This window comes from Meriones unguiculatus, chromosome 10 (assembly GCF_030254825.1).
Source record: "Meriones unguiculatus strain TT.TT164.6M chromosome 10, Bangor_MerUng_6.1, whole genome shotgun sequence".
Lineage (NCBI taxonomy): Eukaryota > Metazoa > Chordata > Mammalia > Rodentia > Muridae > Meriones > Meriones unguiculatus.
The window spans coordinates 95,923,133-95,949,353 of record NC_083358.1 but is presented as its reverse complement, the minus strand read 5'-3'; the positions used below and the strand labels follow the sequence as shown (position 1 = coordinate 95,949,353).

The following is a 26,221-nucleotide window of genomic DNA, read 5'->3' as shown; positions in this document are numbered from 1 at the left end:
TCTGGCTGATCGCTCTAATTAGAATCAACCATATGCAGTTGGTGTTTTGACCTCAGGGAAGACATGGTGTATAGATGTGTGGATGGATAACCAGCCAGGGTGACAGACAGATGACAGAGTCAGGGTCCTGAGCCCTGGATATCACTATCATCTCAAATCTTGAAACAATAGGTATGGGAGTTTATGCAGGCTTGGGTTCCATGCAGGTGGAGGCAAGAGCTTGATAAGATGGTTCACAAATGAAATTAAAAAACAAACAAAAACCCTTATTCTCTGAATCACTGGGTTGTACTTTAAGTAGACATTTTACATTCCTTTCTGGGTAGTTACACAAGGACAGACTTATGCCCTAAGCAATTGATTACCAGGCAGTACCCCTGGGGTAGGTTAATGAGCAACAAGAAAATGAACCAGGTCAAAGAACACCTGGTGCCAAAAAAACTCTTCTTCCATATGAATCTACTTCCTCACCCAGTCAGTTCATTATTAGTAATTCTTAGTTGGCTCTTGTTTCTACCTCTTAATTCCCTCTTTTCACCGTACAAATCCAAAATCAATCCTTTTTTTTTTCTTACTTCCTGTTGCCCTTCCTTGCCAATCATGACTATCACCTTGATCATATGAATTTAGTTCTTTAGTTAGCTCAGAGAGTAGAGCTCATTTATTTTCCAAGGTTAGGCTGTTCTGGGATAGCTGATGTCCCACCCATCCTCCTATCTCTAGTAGCTTTAAAGTTTAATTCAGCAAACACACACTGTTTACTGGGCATTCATTGGTTCTCCAGACCAGGTCCCCCACTATGGATACCACTGTCCAGTTTCATCTGTGCCTACCAGCATGATATGTGCCTACCTACATACATGTCTTGGAAACAATCATTTTCCATCACACATACCTGAAAAGCGCATACATAGCCTCAGCTTAGTTGGAGGATTGGGGCTAACCACACAAGAAGCATTGCTCTCTCTTACTTTCTGTGGTGGGGTTACATGCCTTTGGTGTAGAAGGGAAGGAAAATGTGGGGACTAGTTTTTTTTTTTTTTTTTTAATCTTTTGAATCCATCCATTTGTAACAAGTCCAAGTCAAAGTATCCAAATCAAGTATCACCTTCCCCACAATAGAACTCTTTCAAAATAAACACAGTCCCAACAACACAGTATGTGCCTAAACATTAGCCAGCGGGCTTTAAAAGGCCTCACACACCTTTGACTGTGGAAGTTGGCCTTTTTGTTTAGATGTTGTCCTCTCTTGGTTTAGAAACCTTTTATATGTCATGCTCTATTATCCTTTAAATCTATTGACTCTTCGTTCACCGTGGAAATAATAATTACTTGACCAAAAAAATGCAGTGCATTTTTGAATGAAGCAATCTATTGATATTAATATGTGATCATGACGGATTATTGCTTTTAGCATATCTGAAGTATGAGAAAAACCTGCCTTTCTGTATTTTCATTTCATAAGACAAACTGTGCAACTTGGAAAAACATTTGAAGATTGGGTACTTAGTTTGCATCTTAATGCCTGGGGATTTGCACGGGCATAAATAAAGGCCAGGCAGGAAATTCTGCTCTGCCTCTTTTATTGAACTCGACTCCTGCGTGTTCTCCATAGAAGCCTTGATGATCACCACTCACACGGGCTCTGAAGTCTGTGCCAGAACTTTCCAGTAATCATAATGAATAGGTAGGAGCGCCATTCCAGGGGACTCTCAGCAAGTTCCTGCAAAGCTGATGCAATTCTAGGGTGCTGTTTCCTTCTCACAGTACTCCATGAGGAAGGGTTAATCCCAGGCTGCAAACTTCAGGGTCATTTATCATATTCCTTGGATGTGACATATGACTATATGACTAAGCCCCTTTTTGTTTCCCTCCTACCCTGACAGTGAGCGATATGGCTTTTTTTTTTTTTCATCTTCTAGTTTAAACAAAGAGAGTAGCATTGGATGCAGATATTGCTGGAGCAGACAACTTTGGTTTAGCGCAGACAACCTTGGTTTAACATATCTTTTCCTTCAGTAACAACCCAAGCTTCAGCTGCTCTGATATTTAACTGGACAAGATCCCCATCTGCTTATCTGGTTTAATCGCTCCTTTATACCACTTCTGCTGCTGCTATAGCCAGCTCTAATGGGAACGAAGTTGCCTTAGTATCCTGCTGGCTCAAACCTGTGAGATTCTTACCCAGGGCCTGGACCACAAATTGGCATCTGAAAGAGGCTCTTTTTATAGATAGCAGTGCATATTTCAAGATGAGGTAAAACTTGTAGAGTAAAATATTATTTCGGTCTTCTACCGCTAGGCCTTTGATCATGTTAATTTAACATACACTGAGTCTCGAGCCGTGATTTCATTACCAAGAGGTGACTTTGCTTCTGTGTGAGGGCACTTAACCCTTTTGTATAAATGAGTCATCTCTTTTGATTCATCAAGACAATTTTATATACAAGAATAGCTATTTTACCTTTCATTTGACGCTTGGGGTCAGCTTAGTGATTCATCAGTAATTGTTTTTTGTTTTTTTTAAGAAGAAGAATTGGAAACTGTTGCATGATTAGATTTGTGTTGAAATCAAAGCTCCCTATGAAGTATCGTTTATGGCATGTGTTGTAGGTCAGAGCAGTGAGCATAGCACCACATATCATCTTCCAAACTTTGGTAAAGGTTGTTGCACGTTTCATAGCAACAGTATGTTAGTTATGCTAGCTAGGTCCCTTCCATAAAAACATCAGTGATTGCTTTCATATGGCTTCTCTTGGGACAACTAATCTTACTGGGAATTGCCTTGTTTAATCTTAAATAGAACTTCAGATAAAAGACAAAACAAAATGTATAGTAAGGTATGAGTTGAGAGCCACTTCTGTTGTAAAAAGAATGAATATATATATATATATATACACATATATATATCAGGACTGAATCTGGCATTTAAATAAGCACATTATGGAATATGAACCTAAAACTTCAGTGGAAATCATGTATCATATCCAAATACACCCAGTGAGCTCTGCTGGCTTCTGTGGTAGAGTTCGTCAAAGGCTCCAAGCACCTTAGTTACACCACGTCTCAGAATTACATCAAGCCAGTTGGGACATGATGAAAGAATGCAAGGCTTAAACCCCTTGAGGGCCTATAAGTCACCATCTAGAAAGGTCCCTGAAAGGGTAAGAGCGTTTTTATAGTTTGATCAATAGGAGCCAGAGAAGTAGGCTGCAGGGTAAGGACAAGCTGAGGATTAAAAACTTTTAGAAACTTGAAGAATTGAATTACTAGCCTAAGAAAGTTCCCATGAGAAAAAGAGAGCGACGCAGAGAGAAAGAAAACGAGACTTTTCATCATCTTTCAACCAGCAACCTTTCTTCTAGGTCAGAATTCAGCCAAACACTTAATGATAACTAGCCTTTATTATCGAAGACATAGTTGCCCATGTGCCCACAGAATTTTCTAGCAATACAAACTCCTGCCACAGTAGATTTGGATTCATACCAAGAGAAAGTAGAGGGTGGGACTGAAGGCTTCAAAATGAGATCAACTTTCCCACAGAACACTTCAAGGGAAGGTAGTTGTTCCATTTTTCTAGTCAGAATAAACTTTTACTTTGAAATATAACTGAACTAATGCAGTAATTGGGTTTTCCTCTAATGTTACCTTTGCGTTACGGTAAGTTAATGAGCTGTTGAATTAATATTTATGTGAATTAAGATTCACATAAATACTGTAATGCAGTCAGTTCAGTTTAATGTTATTGGCACTGTCAAAAATTTAAAAGTATTAGCGAAGGACCCTGATTAAGAAATCTCTCAACACAATAGATCCTAAACCAGAAACTTAGCACGTAATATGACATAAGAACTCACATTTTGAGAACATATATTTGCGTGCTTTACCTAACAGGGCGAGATCATAGTACTGGCTACTTCTACTAAGTCTGTGGAAGTAAGGAGTCTGTGTCCCTGGTGGCCATGGGGATGGGCATAAACAGTGAAGGGCAAGGACCCTATAAGGACTGTGACTTCGGAGCTCCAGCTCTGAGCACATTCCTGTTTTCTTACCCGCTTTACACTAAAGTGATGTTTAGTGCCCAACTAAGGATGATGAGGAAAGCAGGTTTCTTTCTGTTACCATGAAAGCAAGCAGGAAGTGTGAGGAGGAGAGAAAATGAGGGAGAGAGAGCAACTGAGAATCGGAGTCAGCTTAGTCTTATTTTTTCTTCATTGATAGGAGCATGATCCTAGCCATGCAGGACACTTATGTCTTCCAGGATTCTGTGGTTGGTAACACTTTTGCCAGGCAATGACTGTCTAGTAGCCAGTCCAACATCTTGAGGTGGGAAGAGCTTCTGAAGGAGGGCCTTCTCTTCCTCACATGGGGAAGAGATGTGGTTATCTTTGTCCTGAGGTTGAAACCTTAATCCCATTGTTTTCTTTTTCCAAATAGTACCCAGAGAGCTCTCATGAAGCTGAGGGTCATGGACACTGCTGCACAAAACAGTTGTCAATGCTTTTTTTTTGCAATTTTTATGCAACCACTGATACATTTGAAAAGAGTTGTAGAAGACCTTTTTCACAAGGGCATCAAAGCACCCCCACACCAAAAAAATCAGAAGAAATAAGTGATATTTCAAAATTAAAATTAAGTGCATATTCAGTAATAAACTCCAAACTGGAAAGATGTGAGAAGGCCCCATGTCAGTGCTTTGCTTAGTCTCCTCATATAGAAAGCTAAAATTCTGCTCCTGTTCAGTGCTCCTATATAGCTCATGATCTGTACTTTCGGTTATTCATCTAACTTGCCCGCAGCAGAAGACGGTAGTTCGGGACATCCTGGGATATATAAGTTTTTCAGGGTACCAGTGAACAGGGACCTCAGGTGTACTTCTAAGGACCAAGCTCAGGAGGTAGGGATATGGCTGGGGCAAGGAGGCTTGTTGGGCAGGGATGAGCTTCTGAGTTTAAAACAGTTCTGAACCCACACAAGAGCCAAGTGTGGTGGTGTACCAGAGTAACCCAGTGCAGAGAGATGGGGATAAGTGAATCCTGCAAGCTTGCTAGCTAGCCAGCCTGCCTATCTGAAATGACAAGGTCTAGATTCAGTGAGAGACCCTGGGTCAAAATATAAAGAAAGAAGTTGCCAGGTATCAAACTCTTTTTCACCACACACAGGTAAGTTTATCCACATGAATGCAACCCCACTGCCATAGCCACTGCTAACACCCCCCCCCCCCACACACACACACGGTGTGGAAGCTTTGGTGGGAAACAAACCAGAAACTGTAAGTTCAAGTAACCAGCCTTCTGAGTCTGAGTCTGGCTAAAAGATAACTGTCATAGCCTCCCTTCCCAGCCAGCTCTTCGGGCTTGGGTATTCTATCTCCTGAGACCTGTTTCTATACGGGAGGAACAGACATGAGCTAGCCTTTCTGTCCAGGAACAGTCCTGTGTAAAAGTTGGTTTCTGGCCTAGCAAAGATGCCTTTACAGGAGACAACCAGTCATCTGTGAAGCTAGAGTGATAGGGTTTGAAATTGACAAAGGGAGGCAAACTTAGCTTTTCTCCAAAAGGTGACTTTCAGCTCATGGAGCTTCCATTCCCATTAATCCGGAGTTGTCCTTTAAAATGGAAAAAAAAAAAGTAAAAAAGAAAGAAAAGAAAAAAAAAAAGTGAAAGCCCAGAGAGTGACCTCCTGTTCCTTGCCCCAGGCAGTCTTCTTGTGTAAGCAGCCTGCTCTGGCCAGGCAGGTGTCCTGGTAGGAGCTTTCCCTGTGAACTCTGGCCACGTGGGTTCTTGCAGCCTTTTTAAGGAAAAGTCCTACAGAGCTCTATCCAGGCCTGCCCTTGCTCTCCTGATGTTTTCTTTGGTTGCATCAGTCTCAGATCCTTTCGTAGAGGTTATTTTGGATGGGAAAAGTGCAGGCATGCATTCACAGTGGTGAGGAGTTTTCACTCTGTCTGGAGAAGTTATAACATGTTTAGATGCTGTTAGATGTGGGGAAGGAAGCAGAAAGACTGACTGTCAGTTTTCAGTGGCAGTGTGTGCTCTTACTCCACAACCCCACACCCCCAACTGGGCTGCTCCCCTGAAGGTCTCATGACTAAAGTGTGAATCAGTTTTAAGAACCAAACTGTAATGCTGTGACTATTAATACATATGTGAAGTAAAGACGAAACAACGTTGGAATTGAATCCTGACTGAGGTGTTTAAAAAAAGTTCCTATCTGTAAAACAAAATATAGTTTACCTAAAAAAAAAGTAAGTTTTATTTCCAGCTAATGGAGACTTTCTCATGGGGAATGCTGTGCCGTGTTCAATCTGCAGTTGTAGGATCTAGTCTCCACAATATCATTAAACAGCATGTTTGGATCTTAAGATAAGATGTGTTGAAAGAAAGGCTTGCATCTCGGGATCGTGTGTATAAATTTAGTGCAAGTCCTTGTTTTAAGGAGTTTTATGAGGCTGCCTTGCCACTGCTTTACAGACAATTGAAAAAGTTAAGCATAGCCCAGGAGTCATTTACAAGTATGAGTCACTTCTCTGACAGGCCAATAAGGTAAGAGAATCCAGGTTGCAAAACAATTACTAGCCCAGCCCGAGGGACCCTGGAAACACATTACAGGTATCAGTTAAGAAAACAGAGCGGCAGTGTTTGGCCACTCTGCAGAGGACAGGCTAAGGCTGCTAACCAAACCCAACGACCTGCACTGACGATGCCAATTTTTACCTTTGTTTCAGAACAAGGGCCATTCAAACCACCAGAGGTAAGATTGACGTTTAAACTTTTTAATGTAAGCTTTGCGTTTCAAGGTGTTTGCTAACTGAAACAGGCTTGAGCTCCTACAGTGTTAAATGTGCCTTTTCTGATGAATTGAGTGAAACTGAAATGGAGGGGCCACCAGGTGCTTGTCAAAACACGAATGTAATCAGGAATTTTCACAGTTGTCTGGAAGCCTTAGGTGGGGGATAAATGTGGATATTTTACCCTTGTAATGCGTGAAGGAGGGGCTCTGGGTGCCGGGGAGGGTGGCCTCCCTCTCAGGAATTTGGCAGGCCTATTGAAGAACACCATGAACTGTTGCTGCACTGCCCAGGAGTGACTTGTAAGAGTTTTACCAAGACTATGGATTCAGATTTCTAGTAGTTTTCCTCTTTCAGCACAAACTTGGGTCAGTGTTTTCTGATCAAATCAAGCTCTGGTAAAATTTTCTTTTGGATTAACACAGCCTAACGCCCCGTGGCTTAAAAATAGGTGGTTCACGAGCGTACCTCTCAGAATAGAGATACTTCAAAACATGGAAAAGAATGTAAAATGTGACAGATCCCAGGCCATCGTTATTTTGGCTGTCAATCAAAAGTTACAGAAAATTTGCCTGACACTGCAAAAATACCATAGCAAAAAATTTTTAAAAAGCATATGAAAATAAATATAAATAAATAAAATGTATATGAAATGAGTAAAAAAACAAACAAGGTCACTTGAGAATTTCAGAATGAAAGAATGACTGAGTCTGTTTACTGAAGTGTCTAATTCATTCCCATTATCTGTTTTTTAAAATGCCTCCAGTTTCAGCACCAAAGAACAAAAATAAAAAAAAAAAAACAAAACCCAGTAAAATAAAACAACCCCAGGCAAAAATGTGCTTAGTTTATTCGTATGTTTCTTTTTTTATCAGCTAGTTAGTAAAAATAGCTATATAGCTAGTAAATATACATATATATAGATATAATATATAAATACATAAAAATATGTAAATGTAGTATATAAATATATATATATCTAGTAAAAATATGGAACATGCAGGGAAATGCCTTCAGAAATCCCTGTGTCTCCTTTAGCTTAAGTGTGTAAATTCTGCACGCAGGGGATCAAGGGCATGGCATGAGGAACCTTGTGTTAGATGCAGTGCTCAGACTGCCTATTTGTGAATGTCATAACCCAAAGTTAAGACCGGGAGCATATAATAAGGTAACAGTATTTTCTGGAAAATAATAATAATAAAAGAACGTAATGACTTATTTTAGGCTAATTCCAGTTACCCTAAATTTCTGTCATGCTTCTCAGACGGGGGGGAAGTTCTTGTATCAGGGCTATACACCACACGATCTTGCAAAGCATGCTGGTCTTAGATTATTGAGACAGATAGTGTGTAGAGTCCGGCACTACCCCTCAAAGTTACTTTAATTTATCCAATTAGACATCTGTGTTATTTTTTCCCCAAAGAAAATGATTTCATTTTATTTCAAGGAAGTGATGTGAAGTGGGTGTATTTGCAGAAGAAAAATGTGCTAATAAGAAGTAGTTAATCATTCTCACATGATATTAAATAATTCCCTCAGACACATTTATACCCTTAAAATTATATGTGAGCCTATTAATAAGAAGGAATTAATTTTCATGTTGAAATTTTAAAATGTAAAATCAGTCCTGTAGTGATTTTCTTAACTTTTGAATGTGCAATTTTCATTTAATGTTTAACTTCGCTAATAACCTCCACTTTGTCTGGATAGTAGATTATAGCATGCTTCGAGGCTAGCCAGTTCACTCAGACACTGCTTCATTTTAGGCAGAAGTACAGCAAAGAATACGAGAGTTTGCTTCTTCTTGTAAACTTTCTGTTTGTCCTGCTCTGGCTTGTATTTCTCCTCTGTTTCTGTTTTTAGTTCCTATGATTGTAGGATTATGAGTTTTTCTTTTAAAATTTAACTTCATGAGGGCAGGTCCGTTTTTTTTTTTTTTTCCTCAGCTACAGGATTCATAGGCTTGCGTAGCTGCGTAGCTTGCCGTGGGTGTTCACCTCATAGGCAGTCTAGGTTTTCACAGATCCTCCTCGCTAGGCAAGGCAAGTTTTTTACTCCCTGCCTACTCAGCGACATTGCATTCCTTGTTGTGGAAGGCCCAAAGGTAACCGCCATACAACAAAGGCGTGTGCTGTTGGTAAAAGTGAACAGAGAGAATTAGTTATTTTTCCCACAAAGGGGCAAGAAGAACAGGAGATTTATAGACAATACACATATTAAAAAAAAAAAAAAGTAAAAGACAAGATAGTGAAGCAAGACAGAATTACCAAGTTCTCATAAAATTGTTTGCCTCCCTGCCCCACCCCCCAAGTAGATAAAAAAACAGTCAGACTCCAGAGACCACCTCCCCTGTCTCCTGAGCCTGGGACTTGAGAGCCCCCAGGCACGTGTCTTATCCTCCCATCTTCTACCTGAAGATCAGGTCTGTCCAGCCCTGACCAGGCTTTTGAGAAAATAGGTGAGAGAGGAATGCATTGGAGCCAGGGACATCGAATTCTGTATTTCAGAAAGATTTAAAAATATTTGATGGGTCTCTACAGTTAAAAAAACAAAACAAAACAAAACAAAACTGTTTTTTGGGTACTTTTAAAGTGTAGTTAATCATAGTTTCTCCAAATGCACTTTGTTTGGTTGGGATTTCTCTTGTGTAAAGAATTTTCTTTGAATATAGTTTGTTTTACTGCCTACCTCTCATAAGGCAGAGTTTCTGTTTTTAGGGTGATCTGACTTAAATGACTTTTCATGGGGAAGAACATAAAATAATCAAGAATGCAAGTGGGGTGAGGTGAAAGTTGCCTGTAGTCTCAGCTCCTGGAGAGGCTGAAGCAAGAGGATCTCTTGGGGGTGTGGATTCAAGATCAGCTTCAACAGCACAGTGAGGCCTTGCTTCAAAACCACAGCAAAACCAAGAAGCTATAGTTTCTCAGAACACATCCTTGTGTGAGCTTACACTTTTACAACCCCACAAAGTTCATAATGATAGTGACACCAAGGAATCATTTAATGATCCAAACGTTTAAAACAAATAAACTCTCACAACCATCCTGACAAAGTAATTGCCATTATAATTTTCCCTGAAAGATGAGGAGAAATGTTTTGACTCTGAAGTTAGTCTCCTTTTCTATGTGATCGTTAACTGCCTTGTGTCACCTACTTTAACTTTAAACTCAAGGCACTTTCTGTTGTTAAGATGATGGTGTTGGTGGGAATCAAAAACTGGCATGATACACTTCTTGTACATTTTTTCAGTGCCTTTCTGTAGAAAGCTCAAAAAAATTAAATAAAAATTTTGGTAAGAAAAGAATTTGTGTTTGACAGTAGTTTTCTTTCATATTTTCAGAAATATCTTTAACCCTCATGCCTTCCCCTTTTATATCTTGGCCACCAAGTAGGCCAGGGGAATAATTTCTCTTATAGTGCTCTTTATAATGGTTTTCCTAGGGTAGATATCCTGCTTGCTCAGCAGAAACTACATGCAGACTTTAATAAATTTATTTAATAAATTTATTAGTCTTTTAAAAATACATTTTGAAAGTAGTTGAGGTGAAAACAAAAAAAAATTGACATTTTTAAAGTTTCTCTAATTTGCTTTACCTAAGAATCCTACAATCTTTAAGACATGGCTTTGAGCCCCTTGAGGAGGTTAGAAGACCCCATTTCAACATTTTAATGATTTAACTTATGAATGAAGCCAACCCAAGAAGCCACCCTGGGAAAAATCCACCACTTATGTGTGTTTCTCAAATCAAGGAATCCTCTTATGAAACCATGTCTCTATCCACACAATGACAAATTCTAACACATATGAAAAGAAAATTCCTCTCATGAAAATCTCAATGATTCAGCTGTCCTACACACAACTTCTCATCTACTTGTAAAACAAAAATTAAAACAAAAATCAATCCTTCATGAGATCTGAGATTACTATAATAATTAACAACGAATTCAATGCTTGTGAAATCAAATGGTAACCAGACATTCTCAGATTTAGAAATTTCTTGTCTTGCTTTCATGGTTGTGTAGTTTTTCTTCTTCTTCTTCTTCTTGTTTTGTTTGTTATTTATAAATTCCCTTCCTATAATAATTGTTTTTATGCTTCATGAGCTGCAGGCATTTTTCCCGAAAGTATCAAGATACAGTTCATCTGTAATTAGAGCTCATTACCAGTTTAGTGTTTTCTGGAGCCAGATTCTGGGTCTTTGGTGAGATTGTGTGCCTTCTTCAGTCACAGATCCAGCCTGGCCCAGAAACACTTGCCTTAAAATTTTTACAGATCTGCTTAAGGCTGTAATTCACATTTCTTTGCTGGGAATATTTTCTAACCAAGAATGGATCTCTGGGGTTTGTCTTCCTAGATCCTAAAATCCCATGACTTTAAGAAATATTGGGTCATGATACATAAATTAGGCAAATGACAGTATTTCTGTTTTTGTTAATGACTTGTAAGATGTAGTGATATCCTAATTTATCAGAGAAATCATATTAATTATAATAGACACATTATACCCACATTTTTGTAGCCGTGTTTTTAATCAAAACTAAGGCAACATTCATTGCCAGAGCATCAGTGCTACAATGATTTCATGCTACGATTTCATCACCAATGTGTCTTTTGTTGCTTTGTTTTTCTTTGCCTCACAGAAGCGGACCAACGGACTCCGGCGAGCTCCCAGACAGGTGGACCCAGGTATGTTTCTTGTTATATATCCTATAATAACCGCAGTTAAGTAATTATGAAAGTATATGGAAAGTCGGCTGCATTGCTGGCCTTTGTTCCCACAGTTTGGTCTACACCTTGTGACCAGGAGGTGTAGGTCTAAAGTGCAAATCATTCCTGGGTGACTAACCTCCAGCCCTGTGTGCTCTCTGCTGTCCACATTTGAGCTGGTTATTTGCTTACTGAACAGCCTCAGGGTGCCTGCATAATGCTACATACCCAGCACCCTCCCCATTTCCCTCCTAAATCAGGTAAGAAACCAACTAGCTCACTGCCACTGTTCCGAGAGGACAAGAGAGAACATGCAGCTGCTACTCTCGCCACTTGGCGAGGTTTTCTCATTCTCTATCTATAGACTTTACATCAGGAACATGGTTGTCAGGACTTTGAACAAGTGTGCTCTGGAAACCAGTGATTCCGCTGGGGGGAAAGTTGTTTTCCTAACATTGTGAAGTTTGCCCTACTGTCATCTCAGAATAATTATTTTTTTCATCCATTAAGAAATGCCTTCCACAGTTCAGTCACTGAACATGTTGTTCTGTGCATGATCCTATCCTTGGAGGTGTAAAAGGGATTTCCAGCCAAAGCATTCAAATGCATGAATTTGATATTCCATTGAGTGGACTGTGAAATGCAGAGTAATCCTGCGGGAAAGTAATCTGGATTACCGTTGGGCTTTGCGTTCTCATCATCGGCACTGTTCTTCTACTGTAAAGTTTCTTTTTCAAAGTATAACATCATTTAGCTGAAACCACACCCAGGCTGCCCCCACCGGTTTATGAGATGACAGAGATTTTGGAAGCCCTGTTGCCTCTGGCTAGAAATTGACTCACTCACCTCCTGAGATTGGTTTAACTCTTTCAACTACAGAACAAAACTGATGCCATTAAAAAAAACAAAAACAAAATAAAACAACAACAACAAAAAACATAGGATTCTTTTTTTTTTTAATAGTTCTGACTTTCCCAAGTCAAGATCCTCTGCAGGGGTTTCTGTGATGACACTTAGAAAATGCCTCATTTGTTGTATTTTGTAGGAGTGTGTTGATTGTGTAAGTGATGTTTATTGTTTTGTGTGAGTTGTATTTCTATTTTGGAAAATAATCTAGCCTTTAAAAGTGTTTTTTTTAAATTTCTTTTTCCCCTGTGGGCATTTTAGTCTATTTCCCTCCCAAGAAATGCATTTATATATAGTGTCAGAAGACGCACATTTAACTTTTCACAATTTACTTCACAGGCAGTGTTCTACAACCCTTTCCATTATTTAAAGGAAAATATAGTGAATTTTCAGAAAGTACAGCCTAGTAGATCAGTAACAAAATAGACCCATACCACTTTATCCTAAAGCACTCCATGAAGAATAAATTTACAAATATACAAGAAGCGCTCTGTACATTATAAAATATTTTTCTGTGATATGATTTGTGCATATATTTCTCACTCTCTCATTCTTCACTTTCCTACGAAGAAACAGACAGGTGATGATCTTGTGTTTGAAGTTGCAGTGGGGTTCTACATGTTCCTTCCTTTAGCTACTTTTGGATTTAGGCCTGAGGTACGCATCTGGCTTGATTGCTTTTGCATCTCTACCTTATGCTGACCTGCCATGTTGTTTTGCTCAGAATGAACCCTTGTTTGACAACTGTCTGGTGATCAATTTGATATTCCATTGAGTGGACTGTGAAATGCAGAGTAATCCTGCGGGACGTGACTGTTCAGCAGATTTTCATAATTCTTGGGGGATGTTTATCCAAGATGTATAAAGAGGTATCCACACAACCAAGGCAGAATGAACACACAGCTTCCTAGGAGCAGTGTTTGCCATTGGTATTTTTTTCAGTTTTTCTATTTTTTAAATTAGTTTGTTTTTTATTCACTTTACATACTGGTGATAGCCCCATCCCACCTTACCTCCAGGTCCACACACTCTCCTTCTCCTCTCCCCTATTCCTCAGAAAAGGGGAGCCCCCTCTTTCTTTCCACCCCAGCTCATCAAGTCACATCAGGATTGAGGGTGTCCTCTTCCCTTGTGTCCTGGTAAGGCAGTCTCCTCCAGGGAGAAGTGATGAAAAAGTTGGCAGGAAAGTCCGTGTCAGACGCAGTCCCCACTCTCCTTACTTGAGGACTCACAATGAAGCCTAAGCTGTCCAGAACCTACATTTTGGGGGTCTATGTCCAGATCAAGCATAGTCCATGGTTGATGCTTCAGTCTCAGCAAGCCACTCGGGGCCCTGGTTAGTTGGCTCTGTTGGCTTTCTTATAGAGCTCCTGTCACCTCCAGGTCCTTTTCTCTTTCCTCCCACTTTTCCAAAAGACTCCCTCTATATCACCCAATGTTTGGCTGTGAGTCTCAGCACCTATTGTGAGGTGTTGCTGGGTAGATCCTCTCAGAGGACAACTCTGACAGGCTCCTGTCTGTAGGCTTACACGAGTATCCTTCATAGTGTCAGGGGTTGGCACTCTCCCCAATAGCCAGAATCTGGAAACAACCCAGATGTCCCTCAGCTGAAGAATGGATAAAGAGACTGTGGCACATTTACACAATGGAAAACTCAGCTATTAAAAACAAGGAGATCATGAAATTTGCAGTGAAATGGATCATCCTGAGTGAGGTAACTCAGACCCAGAAGGACAGATATGGTATATATTCTCTTATAAGCAGATATTAGCCATGTAGTACAGGATAAACCTACCACAAGGCACAAACCCAAAAAAGATGAGTAACAAGTAGGATCCGAGGGAGGATGCATAAATCTCACTGGAAAGGGGAGATACAATAGAAGTAGGGGTTGAAGAGAGGGAACAAGGTAGGAGAGGAGGTGCAGAGAAATAATAAGGGTAGAGGTCAGACCTCGTGTGGGGGCAAGAGGACTTAAGGCCTGTAGAGAAAAGAGAAACTGAGGGTGGAGCTGTCTCTGTGACCTAAGTCAGCCTAGGCTCCTGGGAGCATGTGAAGGGGAACTTAAGCAGAGACTCCAAATAGCAGAGGCCATAGAGACTGAAGAGGCCACCCTCTAACTAGACTAGTCTCCTAGTAGAGGGAAGGGGAACACCAACACACCCACAAAAATCTTTGAACCCTTGGTATTCTTGCCGTGGAAGTTTCTTTGACCACCCCACCCCCTTTTCTAACAGATATCATCAACATCTCCGAGTTAGAAGTCACTGATTGTTTCTTAGAAGCCCACAAGGGTGAACTGTAGAAAACTAAACTATTGGAAGGACCAAGTGTGCCTACTTATATCAGGTTCAAATTTCAGAGCTATGTGCAAAACTAAGTCACACATGGGCCTTTTGTATTGTAAAGGCCTTTAATACAGAGTCAATCGTGTACAAAAGACTCAGCAACTATTTTTTACATGAATTAGTGAATGACTATTTTTTCCTTAGGTGTTGACTCTTACTTTTAATTTTTTAAGACATTTTGGTTAAAATATATCAAACTCCCCACCCCATCACTTTCCTTCTCCAACGTCTCTCAAGCCTCTGCCCTTCAGCTTTTTCCAAAATTTTAACAACAGAACAGAATTGATACCATTAAAAAAATAGGGTTCCATTTTACTTTTTAATAGTTCTGACTTTCCCAAGTCAAGATCCTCTGCAGAGGTCTCTGTGATGACATTTAGAAAAAACCTCATTTGTAGTATTTAGTGGGAGTATGTTGATTGTGTAAGTGGTTGGTTCTGCCAAATTAATAGGCTCTTCTTCTCAATTATTATTGTTACACAGTACATATGTATATATATATAAATATCATGTAAATATGTACATATATATACACAAATATATACATAAACACAACCTTTTCTGTGTTATTTGTGTGTATATGGCTTCCGGGCTGATGACCAACTATGGGGAGAGGCTAACTCCCCCTCTCTAAGCAGACATCTGTTGCCTGTGGTTTCTTATTAAGGAGTGTGATCCGGTAAGATTTTCCCCTTTCCCAGCTAGTATGTCTATTGATACTGCTGTTGTTCGGGTCCTGATTACGCAGCCGTTTTTCCTCGAGACTGATCCACAGCAGGCATCTTGGTATTCTGGCTCTTACAATATTTATGCCCTTTCTTTTGAGTTGTTCCCCGAGCTCTAGAGGCAAGAGCTGAGATACAGATATATCCATTGGACTTGGCTCCCCATGATCCATTGATTGCTGTATTGTGTCCAGTGGTGGTTCTCTGTGATGGTCTTCAGTTGCTGTAAAAAAAAGTTTTTTTTTTTTTTTTTTTTTTTTGTGAGAGGTGGTAAATGCACTCATCTGTGGGCATAAGCATAAGGATAAGATTTAGAATGTCATTAAGAATTATGGGGGCATAGCAGAGTGGCAATAGTAGATGACCTCACCAGCCCTAGGAGGTCAGCTAAGTTTCTACCAGGCATGGTTTCTCTCCCTGGTGGGCCGTCATTCCGATTAAACAGCAGTTGGCTGCTACCAGCATGTGAGTGCCACTCAGTTCACTTTCGTGGCTGTCTTGGCTTGCTGGTTACTGTCGTGTTTCATAGGTGTTACAGCTGGGCAGGACTATTCATTGCTCCACTCCCTTGGCAGCTTCCAAGTGATTCTGGTAGCATGGAAGCTAGACCACAGGGAGGAGGTTTTCAGGTTATATCCAGCTCAGATAACCTAGGTCCTGTGTTCTTAGTGTGTAGTGTTTTCAGCCCCTACGGCTTACTTTCACATCCTGAAAAGCAACTAAGGACAGGGAGTCACGTGGACTACCCTGACTAACCATTCTAAAGGAGATTCCTCATGCCTGGTACTGTTTTGTTTTGTTTTGCTTTAATCTGTGGTTCTTGTGGGGAATGTTGTTAATCCTTGTGTGTATATACACTTATATGTAATGCAGATGATCTTAGGTAAGTATAAAGTAATACAAATCCTTGAGGTTTTATCAAACAACCCTGGTGACATTTGTCCCATCTCCCTCCTTCTCCTTCTGTGTTGACCATCCTCTCCCTTACCCACAGCCCTTATCACCTGTATCCTGCTATTCCATTACTCTTATTTTGTGCATTCTGCCTGCTGATGTAGTAATGAAGCATGATATGGTCTAGTGTTGGGAAGTGTGGCTCTGAAACCTGTTGTTTGCACTGTAGGGCAGACTTGGCTCTTTGCTTGGAGCCTTACCCTTTTTTAGTTTGCTTCCTTTCTTGTGTTGTGGTTTTCATATTTATGAAAGACAACTCATAATAATACCTGCCTCACAGGTGTTGTAAGCATGATGTGAGGTAGTACATTAAAAAGTTCCTTTAAAAGTGCTTCGTAAAAAGTAAATACTAATTGGTATCAATAATTATATTGATTAATTTGTTCTACAGAAAGTTATTTAATATTGGATGTTTTGTTATGTGGAGAGTCAATATTTGCAAGTTAAATCTTTGAAAACAGATTCAATTTTATATTGAATTAAGAAGCTGCAGCCATGCATATTGGTGAATTCCTATAACCCCAGAACTAGGGAGGCAGAAGAAACTGGATCTCTGTTAGTTCAAGGCCAGCCTCGTCTACATAGTGAGTGCTAAGATATCCAGAGCTACATCATGATACCCTGTTTTCAAAATATAAACGGAAAGTTGCACAATCATAGTAATATTCACATTTTCCTTTATTTCCTGATTGTTAAACAATGTTTGCAATCTTTTGATTATCTTTACTAAAAGATACAACCAAGAGAGATGTTTGAGAGTGATTTGTTTTGGGTATAATTTTTAAGAGTTTGCTATTTCAGTATAGGCAATGAAAACTCTCATTGAAAAATGAAGGTTTCTTTTTTTTTGGTGGATTTCTAGCATACAATAAAGACAAGAGCTACATGTTTATGCTGTGGCTTGTCTGCACATTTAGAACACTCTACTAGTAATTATACCTAATCATTTTTTTCATCTTTTTAATTAAATTTTTATTTTTTTACATTGATTACATTTTATTCACTTTGCATCCCAGCTATAGCCGCCTCCCTCATTCCCTCCCAATCCTATCCTCCTTCCCTCATCTCCTCCCATGTCTCCTTCCAAGTCCTCAGATAGAGGAGGTCCTCCTCCCCTTCCATCCAACCTAGCTTATCAGGTCTTATCAGGACTGGTTGCAATGTCCTCCTCTGCATCCCGGCAAGGCAGCTCCTCCCTTGGGGGGGGGGTGTCAAAGAGCCAGCCACCGAGTTCATGTCAGTGTTCCCCTTATCTTTATATACCATGTTCATAATGGTTTTGCCGTGTTTCTTTGTTCCGTGCTGGGCTAAGATTATTTTTTACTAATTCGTAATCCTGACTGCTTATATAAATGTAATAATATGTCAGATGCAAATTATGGTAGCTCTTTTGAATCAATTAAATATAGCAGGATGTTTTCATCAGTTTGTACCTCTCTTCCTGAGACAGATGTTGGTATCAGGAAAACAACACTTGTAACAGACTGATCAATTATTTCAGGAACATGGAGGTGCTGGGCCTTTTTCAAGAATATGAGATCATAAATTTCAAGTAAATCCAAGCACTGCTGTAATATTTTTCACCTCAAGTGGCACTCAAGGTCAAAATTACAAATTAAATTTTAATACTTAGGTTTAAAAATCTCCTCCTATCTAAGTATTGGAGATTTCAGATTGATTTCTGTTTGCATGTACTATGTCTGTATGCCACAGTATGTGGTCTTTTTTACTAAGTTTTTATTTTTAGACTTTTGTATATTAAATCTGTGAAACTCATAACTTCCTATGTAAGTCCACAGTCATGAGTTTGTTTTTTTTTTTTTTATTTTTAAATAAGTAGGTTGTTATTCTTTGTTGTTCTGTCTTCAGGATCAGATGGAGAGGATAGAAAATGTTTTTTTGGTAGCTCCCTCTCCTGTGAGCTTAAGCTGCCCATGTGCATTGTGATAACCTTGCATAGTAATGGCTAAGAGGATGAATCCTTTCAGAGAACAATGGCTTGTGCGCTCATTGTTACCTTCCTGATTATAGAAATGATGCATGTGACTCAGAAATGCTGTTCTTACATACTTAGGAGCTTTCTTAACCATTTCTTAGCAGATGCATCTTCAGCAATGATCATGTTCTCTTCCAGATGAGTAGGGCTAATATCGACCCTCTTCCTGTCCTATGTGAAGAAAGGGTGCAAGTAATTTGTCATCACCAACCGTGTGTCTTGTGTGACATTAAAAACAGCCATGTTGTTAATTATAAAAACAATATGGTCCTTCTCTACGATGTTTGTATTCTAGGTAGGAAAGGAATAGATAAAAACACCAGGTTTCAGCTGCATAAATGTGTATGTATATACATTAGTTGTAAGGAAATTAACATTGTGTACTATTCTACATTAAGATTCTTTGCATTATAGTGTAACATAGTATCTTAGAAAATAGCCTTATAAACATAGGAAAATATTTTTAATTACATAATACATGCAAATAAGCTAAATGAATTAGAAAAATACAAAAAACACTGTGAGCTTGCATTACTTTTAAACTGATTTCTGTGTAGATGTTTTTCATTTATGTAAATAAACATTTTGTTATGCTGGCTTATGGTACTGAATAGGAGTTTAATATGGTTCTCCTCGCTGCTTTAATTTCAAAGGATTGTGTTCCAGCTCTAAATAGAATTGCTGACTTCCTTTAGATTTGATTTTAAACAGAACAACTTTTTCAATGGAGAAATTTTATATTGTAGGTTCCAAGAAGAAAGCAGTAAGGAGAACAAAAAATAGCAATTCAGTATTTTTAAAATTGTAACTCTAAAATCTCATTTTAAAAATGACCACTTTCTTTTAAATGAGGGAAACAAATGCACCTTTTTGACAGTTTTTGTAAATGAGCCTTTGTCTGCAATTAATAAGAAAGTTTCCATAGATTGTCATATTTTCATATTAATCAGTCATTCCTGCTACTGTCTATTCTGTCACCTCCAAAACTAATTTTTCATCAAATATAAATCCTATCTGAAATGATAGGAGCATAATTGTTAATGTGTAAAAATATATTTCACGTCGGGAGGACGGGAGGAATAAACTTGAACAAAATGGGGCAAGGAGAACCCAGTGATTAAGATTCATTGCAGAGAAATGAGAAATCCAAGCTGTGAACGAAGCTGGAGAGTGTGCTCTGGTTTTTAAAATAGCTGATTTTCCTGCAAGCTTCTATTAAACTATGAACAATAAGACTAGTTTTCGCTGAGGCAGTTGATCCCCTTCTAGTTATTTTCAGGACCACCTTTCTAATTCCCTTTGCCAGGATAACAGATTTCTGAAATGAACATCACAGCACCTGGCTCACATCTCTTTTGGTTTGAGGATTTATTTCTCCTTTTCAAGGCTCATTCTGAGTTCACAAAGGACCACTACTGCTTTCTGGCAGTTCTGTACATGCCCTGCCAAGCCAGTCTTTCATGCTGCACCGGTACCTTTAGAATAGGAACAAAAGGGAGGTGAATATTCATAGGTGAACATCTTTGGGGGTGGTCCTTTTAGATGGCAAACAACACCAGTAATGTGATTACTGAGATAACAGAATATTTGTGCTATAATATACAGAACCCATTTATGGCTCACTTATGAACTTTTAGCATCATCTTATTAGAGTGTTATCTTTAGAAGATAAAGTATGCATTTATTGAATGTTTAGAAAAGTATTCCGAAAAGGAAGTCATAAACATGGTGAGCTACTTCGAACACTTTTATCAATGATGAGCCATATGACCCATGTCTCCTTCTCTGTACCTGTGGCCGTGATAGTTAAATACTGCTCCATATGAAAAGACAAACTATGTGCCATGCCATACTAGATAAAAATAGAAACTTCAGAAATTTGTTATAGGCCAACCCCTTCTAAGAGCCAGATAATCTCATTTCAGAATGGAGGTCCCAACTGTTAGACGGAAGAAACCAATTGGATCAAAACATATTACCCCCATAATAGTATTTTATGTAATATTTAACAGATCCTAGGAGAGAAGCCATCAATAAATTACTGTATGCTTATATTATTACCACAGTTCTATTTACAAATAGGTTTATCATATTAACTGGAACACAGGAAAACAGTATGTAAAATTTTGGTCAAAAATAGCATATTAGTTATTATTTTTCAACATCCAGGAAAAGTAGAATGCTTCTTCTCCAGTCTGCTGAGACTCTGAGGAGGGCTTTAATTGTCCTGATCTTGATCAGGTTTTCATCCCTGCAGCCGTGGCTGTAGTCAGAGTTTCCCGTGGTGGGACAGGCTAGTTTCTGTGCTCCCCTTCCATAATGGTGGAGTGGAGAAGGGACTGACCCAACCTATCTGTAGAGAATTCATCTTTTTTTTTTCTTTTTTTAATTTCAATTCGATGTGCATAGACTTGAAAAGACAAAAGGACAAGGAGAAAACATTTTTCGGACATGTCATCCTTAAGTGTTCTGTGTCAGGCATTTTCATGTCTCCTACATGCTTCTTTTACTTGTAGGTTCTTCTAAAGTAAATCAGGAGGCACATAGCCTAAACTAGGAACTGAGAAGACCAGCAAAGGCTGATCACAAATAGTAGCTATTTAATTTGCAACAATGCTAAAAGAGAAGCAGTTTTCTTGTCTCATACCTGGTCTTGTAACCATGTCCTTGTACTTGAAAGATCAAGCTGGCATTCTTCTGTTTCGTGTTTATTCTCCTATGAACACAGAAACTGGCCTTTTAGAAGGCAGTGGTCCCACTGTTACATACCCAATGTTAGTACAAATTGGTTTATTTGATTGGAAATAAACAAACAAAGATCTTAAACAAGATCAAACAAGATCCTAAAATATCTTGTTTTGTGGAGACAAATAGGAAAAAAAAAGGTGTCGTAAATGTTGGAAGAGAGGAAGGAAAACCAAAGACATGGGTCTATTATAGTTAGGCCATAGCCTGCAACTGTGACAGAAAGGAAAGAATAAGGAAAAGGAAGGGCAGATCATAACTTTGTCTCTGTTAGTCAGTGTGTGTCAGTGCATGCATGTGTGTGTGTGTGTGTTTGTGTGTATGTGTGTGAGAGACTGAGAGAAAGAGAAGAGAGAATGAGATTCTACAGTAGTAGATTTCCATGACTTTTGCCAAAAGATTTTGTGTTATTTATTTCTCACTCTGCATTCTCCTACACCTAGACCCACTCTTCCTCATTGAAACTTAACCCTTTCCAATCATTATTCTCTATATTTCCACTTAGATCAGAATTTTCAGAGTCTGCAGTTTACAACGAGGGCTCCGCATTGGCAGTGGTGGGCGTGGATGTATAATCTTGGAAAAGTTTACCCCTGTTTGTCACCTCTAAAATGGGGATAAGTAGCAACTATTTTCTTGTGTCACAATAAGGTCGAGTGGATTAATAGACGAAGCACTTTCCCACAACACTAGCAGACAGTGACTCGTAAGTGATGAGTATCGCTGATGCTTACACACACTTTCCCGTGCTCCATACTGGTCTGTACGGTTGTCCTAAACATCTTACCTGCTATAATTGTGACACCCGAGCATGATTTAGCTGTATTCTGCTTCATGAAGCCTCATGTAGCATGGAAGGTGATGCTAGATGAAGGGTCAGGTGGGGAGGTGTCCATTTTCAAACTCAAGTATCTGGAAGCAGCATTCCATTCCCTTTAGACTATTGAACTAAGGAACCCAATTCCTGCCACGCATTGCCGGATGCTGTGTGGCAGTCCTCTGCTGTGTGTACTTTCTAATGTAGATGTTTACTTCAGCAGAGCATGCAAGCCAAGGAGGCAGTAGGGCATCCTAGCAATTATAGACTTAAAGGACAAAATCATGGGATTGAGGTAGCATCATGGATTCTTGAGTTTAAGATGTTTACCCAGAATCATGAATATATGGTAGGTGCCAAACATACTCATTCTGTGTGAGTCTAAAATACCTCTGAAAGGTCTGTGCACCCTACTATCTTGGAACAGGGAAAGCTTATTTCCTAAGGCCTCACTGCATCGGACAGTGAAAATTAGCAATAGAATCTGGTCTGTTTTGCAGAGTTCATTAGTAGCTTCTGTTACCAAGCAGATTTATGGCTGATTTTATTTTATGCTTTGTTAATTTTGAAAATGCTAATCTCAAATTGCTACAGTATTTCAATTAATTTGGACGATTAAAACTTAGCACCAGAAGAATCCCTCACAGAAGATAAGGAAGCTAATTAGAGACTCTGAAACAAACAACTGGTAGACCCTGGCTCAGAAACAAGCTGGGTGGATGACTGGCACAGCTCACTCTGCTCAACAGTTTTGAAGTAGAAAGGATGATTTCTGGCAGGCTATGTATTAAAGTTGAGTGAAGCTGAGTTTTTCAAAAAGATATTTTAAGGCATTAACTGTTTAATATATAAGCTAAATATATGATGCAGTTCTGAAAACTACCTTGTGGTTGTTTTGATGTGTTATCTTTCCAGTAACAATAGCAGGAGAAGAAATGGAATAAGTAGTCATTGTTCAGTTATGACTTAAAGGGTTGAGGTAGGCTTTAAAATAATTTGACCTTTTTTAGTAGACAAAACTTTTGCATTTAGAATTTATTATAAAAGTTTTAGAAAAGATGAGCAAATTTTCTAAAATGGTCCCTGCAGAAATATCTGCAGTCCACTTTCTCAGATGCCTCTTGACTCCTATTTATGGTTTCTCTTCTGTAGGCAAACTCTTTATCTTATTAAAGGTTCTGTAAGCCTCTACCTCCCTTCCACCAGCCCCCAACTCTAGGTAGGAGACAAAGAGGGTTAGATGTGAAAGGAGCAAAGTTTTCTTTAGTTACTTTCAGCTGTTTAGGGTCATCAGGATTTTTGGGGCAGTACCAATCTCAGTCATCCGGATATCCAGCCTTCCAGCAAAACAGCAAACGCAGCAGCCTTCTTCCTTCTTGGAGCATCCCTCAAAGCATCCTTCTCTCTCTCTGTGCTCTGGTATTTATACCCTCTCAGAGTCCTCAGAATTAAACCAACTGCAACTGGCAAAGACCATGCCCTGCCCCTCTCCAAGCCACAGAAGGCTGCTATCAGCTGACAAAGACCACGCCCCTTATGAGACAATTATCTGCAGTGTTAAAAGCAGCTCTATATCCCACAGTTGGGTTTAAAATAAAAAACCTGTTTACATAACATAACCGAATTTTTAAAGAAACCAAAACTTTCACTGTACTCTTCACTCTTCTTTTTTTCGTGTAGAGTAGCATGTTTGCAAAATGTCTGTATTTCTCAAGGTTTGCTGTTCTGCTTTTGTCACTTTGTTTTCTGAACATACTTGTTCAACAATTTGACAAGCATGCAGGCTTGGGGTTAAATTTAATAATGAACAAAATGTGTTCTTGCTTCCATAGAAGTGGGGTGGTGGCAGAGCAAAGGAAGTATTGAAGATTTGGGTCAGTGAATGCAAGAACTTGTGAGGGGTACATGGTGATGAGAGAATGAGGTCTAAACTGAGGTGCACAGCACAGTAGAGAGTTGATGAAAGACAGTGGATGTAAGATAAATGCAGCAGTAGGGAACAGCTCTGATAAGGGCTGAGATGTGTGACAAGTGCAGGGCAGTAGAGGGAGAGCTGTGTATAAAAATCAGGGCAAGGTATGTGTTATTCTGCACCAGGGAATTAAGAGTATGGTATATCTAGAAGAGCCCACTGAGCCTTGGAATAGTTGTAACTAGAAAAACAACATGGTCAGCTACGCTGAAAAATATCATCCCCACCATAATTTGCAGGGTATCTTGAATTATTAAAGGATCTTCAAAATGTGAACTGATTTTTAGCTTGTTTTATTGTTGAACATCATTCTTTCTAGTTTTTATTTTTATAAAAATGAGAAGACATGAGCAGATGTAGCCATATGGTTGATTGCTATTTAAGAATGGAGTCATGAAGTTAGAGTTTCTGGGTCAGTGCAGATAAATTCTTTGTGCTTGTGTGTGTGTGTGGGTGTGTGTGTGTATGTGTTTGTATCAGACTGTTAATATTACATTGCACTATAGCTATATTATTATTGGCATAAGAGGATATGTTATGTGCATTTTGTTATTGACACTGCACATGTTTTGCTGTAAGTTATTTGATAGGAACAGAATAGTGTCTTGACACTTATCTGAGTTAGTAAATCTGTTGTTAACCACAAAAAATCATGAGGTCAAGAATTCACTTATCGTTCTAGGTATCATAGTTATATACTCTACTGTACTGTCACTCTGTGTGTGTGTGTGTGTGTGTGTGTGTGTGTCTATCTGTCTGTCTGTCTGTCTCTCTGTCCATCTGCCTGTCTGTCTCTGTGAGTTATACTTGGGATCAAACTCAGGGCCTTACACATGCTAACCAGGTACCCTAATAGGAGTATCAGTTGTTTTCCTCAGAATTGTAACCTGCTGGAACTGTGGCTGGCTGCTGCCTCCATGCATGTGAAGAGAGCATTATGCTGCATTTGGCTAGACTGAGATTGATAAGATATGTATTTTTATTTTTTTTTACTGGCTATTTAATATATTCTTCATTTTGAATTACCTATTTGTGTCTTACCTATTTTTATCTCCAGAATATTTTGTTCTTTAAACATCTTTAAGAAAAATACATATATAAATAACATTCTTTTAAACTATTTGGAAAATTTTCTAGCATGTCTGTTTCTATATAGATTTTAAAGTTACAGGTTGTCAAAGATCTTAAATTTTTATTTTTTTATGTTTAGAAATTTTAACATACTCTTATTATGTCTAATCTGGTCATCAAAATGTTAAGATTTTATAGTGGTATTTATGTTTATTTTCTGTTGTTGTAACTTGCTTTTTTAATTTTCAGGCCCAAAGCAGATGCTGAGACTCATGGCCAAACTTTGGGCAGAGTACAGGGAATCTTATGAAAGAAGGGGAGATAGAAAGACCTAGAGGGGACAGGAGCTCCACAAGGAGAACAACAGAACCAAAAATATCTGGGCCCAGGAGTCTTTTCTGAGCCTGATACTCCAACCAAGGACAATGCATGGAGATAACCTAGAACCCCTGCACAGCTGTAGCCCATGGCAGCTCAGTATCCAAGTGGACCCAGTGGCTGGCTCTTTGATCACCTCCCCATGAGGGGGAATGGGGGCAGCTTTACCATGTCACAGAGGAAGACATTGCAGCCAGTCTTAATGAGACCTGATAGGATCAAATGGAAGGGGAGGTCTCAGTGGCCTTGGAGAGGGGCATGGGAGGAGATGACGGAGAAAGGGTGGGATTGGGAGGGAATGAGGGAAGGGGCTATAGCTGGGAAACAAAGTGAATAAATTGTAATAAGTGAAAAAATTTTTAAAAACTTCAAAAAAATTTCAGTAATAGACTGTGTTCTCTGATCAGCTCTAAAGTGCGCATCAGAATGTTTTCAGTGGTTTTTCATCTGTTTATACATTTATGCAATCTTTTTCATATGTTGCTTAAAATCCACCCTGTGTATTTTGCAGCTTCGCCTTATATTATACCCATAGTTTTATTCGACCATGTTATCTTGTACAATTATTTGTCACAATATATGTTTTGTGGAGCTAGGAAGATAATGACTATTAAGTGAATATTAGTGGCCTGCATTTAGAAAATCAGATGTTTTTGCTTATAAAATATGAAAAATACTAATACATTTCCTAAGTCTTCTTTTGATGTAGGAAGAGAAATGGTGCATATCTGCCCCCTTGCCTTCAGAGTAACTCTTTCCATTGTTCTCTTTAATGTTATGGGCTCTTCTCATGTTCATTTTCTCCCTGCTC

At 39.0% G+C, this 26,221-nt stretch overlaps 1 protein-coding gene across 2 annotated transcripts in view; it reads left to right on the top strand.

Annotated features, from left to right (window-relative positions):
- Vav3 (vav guanine nucleotide exchange factor 3) overlaps positions 1–26,221 on the top strand; it is a 333,283-nt gene that overhangs the window by 214,684 nt on the left and 92,378 nt on the right. For both annotated transcript variants that reach the window (XM_060392876.1, XM_060392875.1), the window contains exons 18-19: positions 6,728–6,753; positions 11,432–11,477. In XM_060392876.1, coding sequence (XP_060248859.1) covers positions 6,728–6,753; positions 11,432–11,477 — 72 coding nt within the window. The remainder of the gene's footprint in view (positions 1–6,727; positions 6,754–11,431; positions 11,478–26,221) is intronic.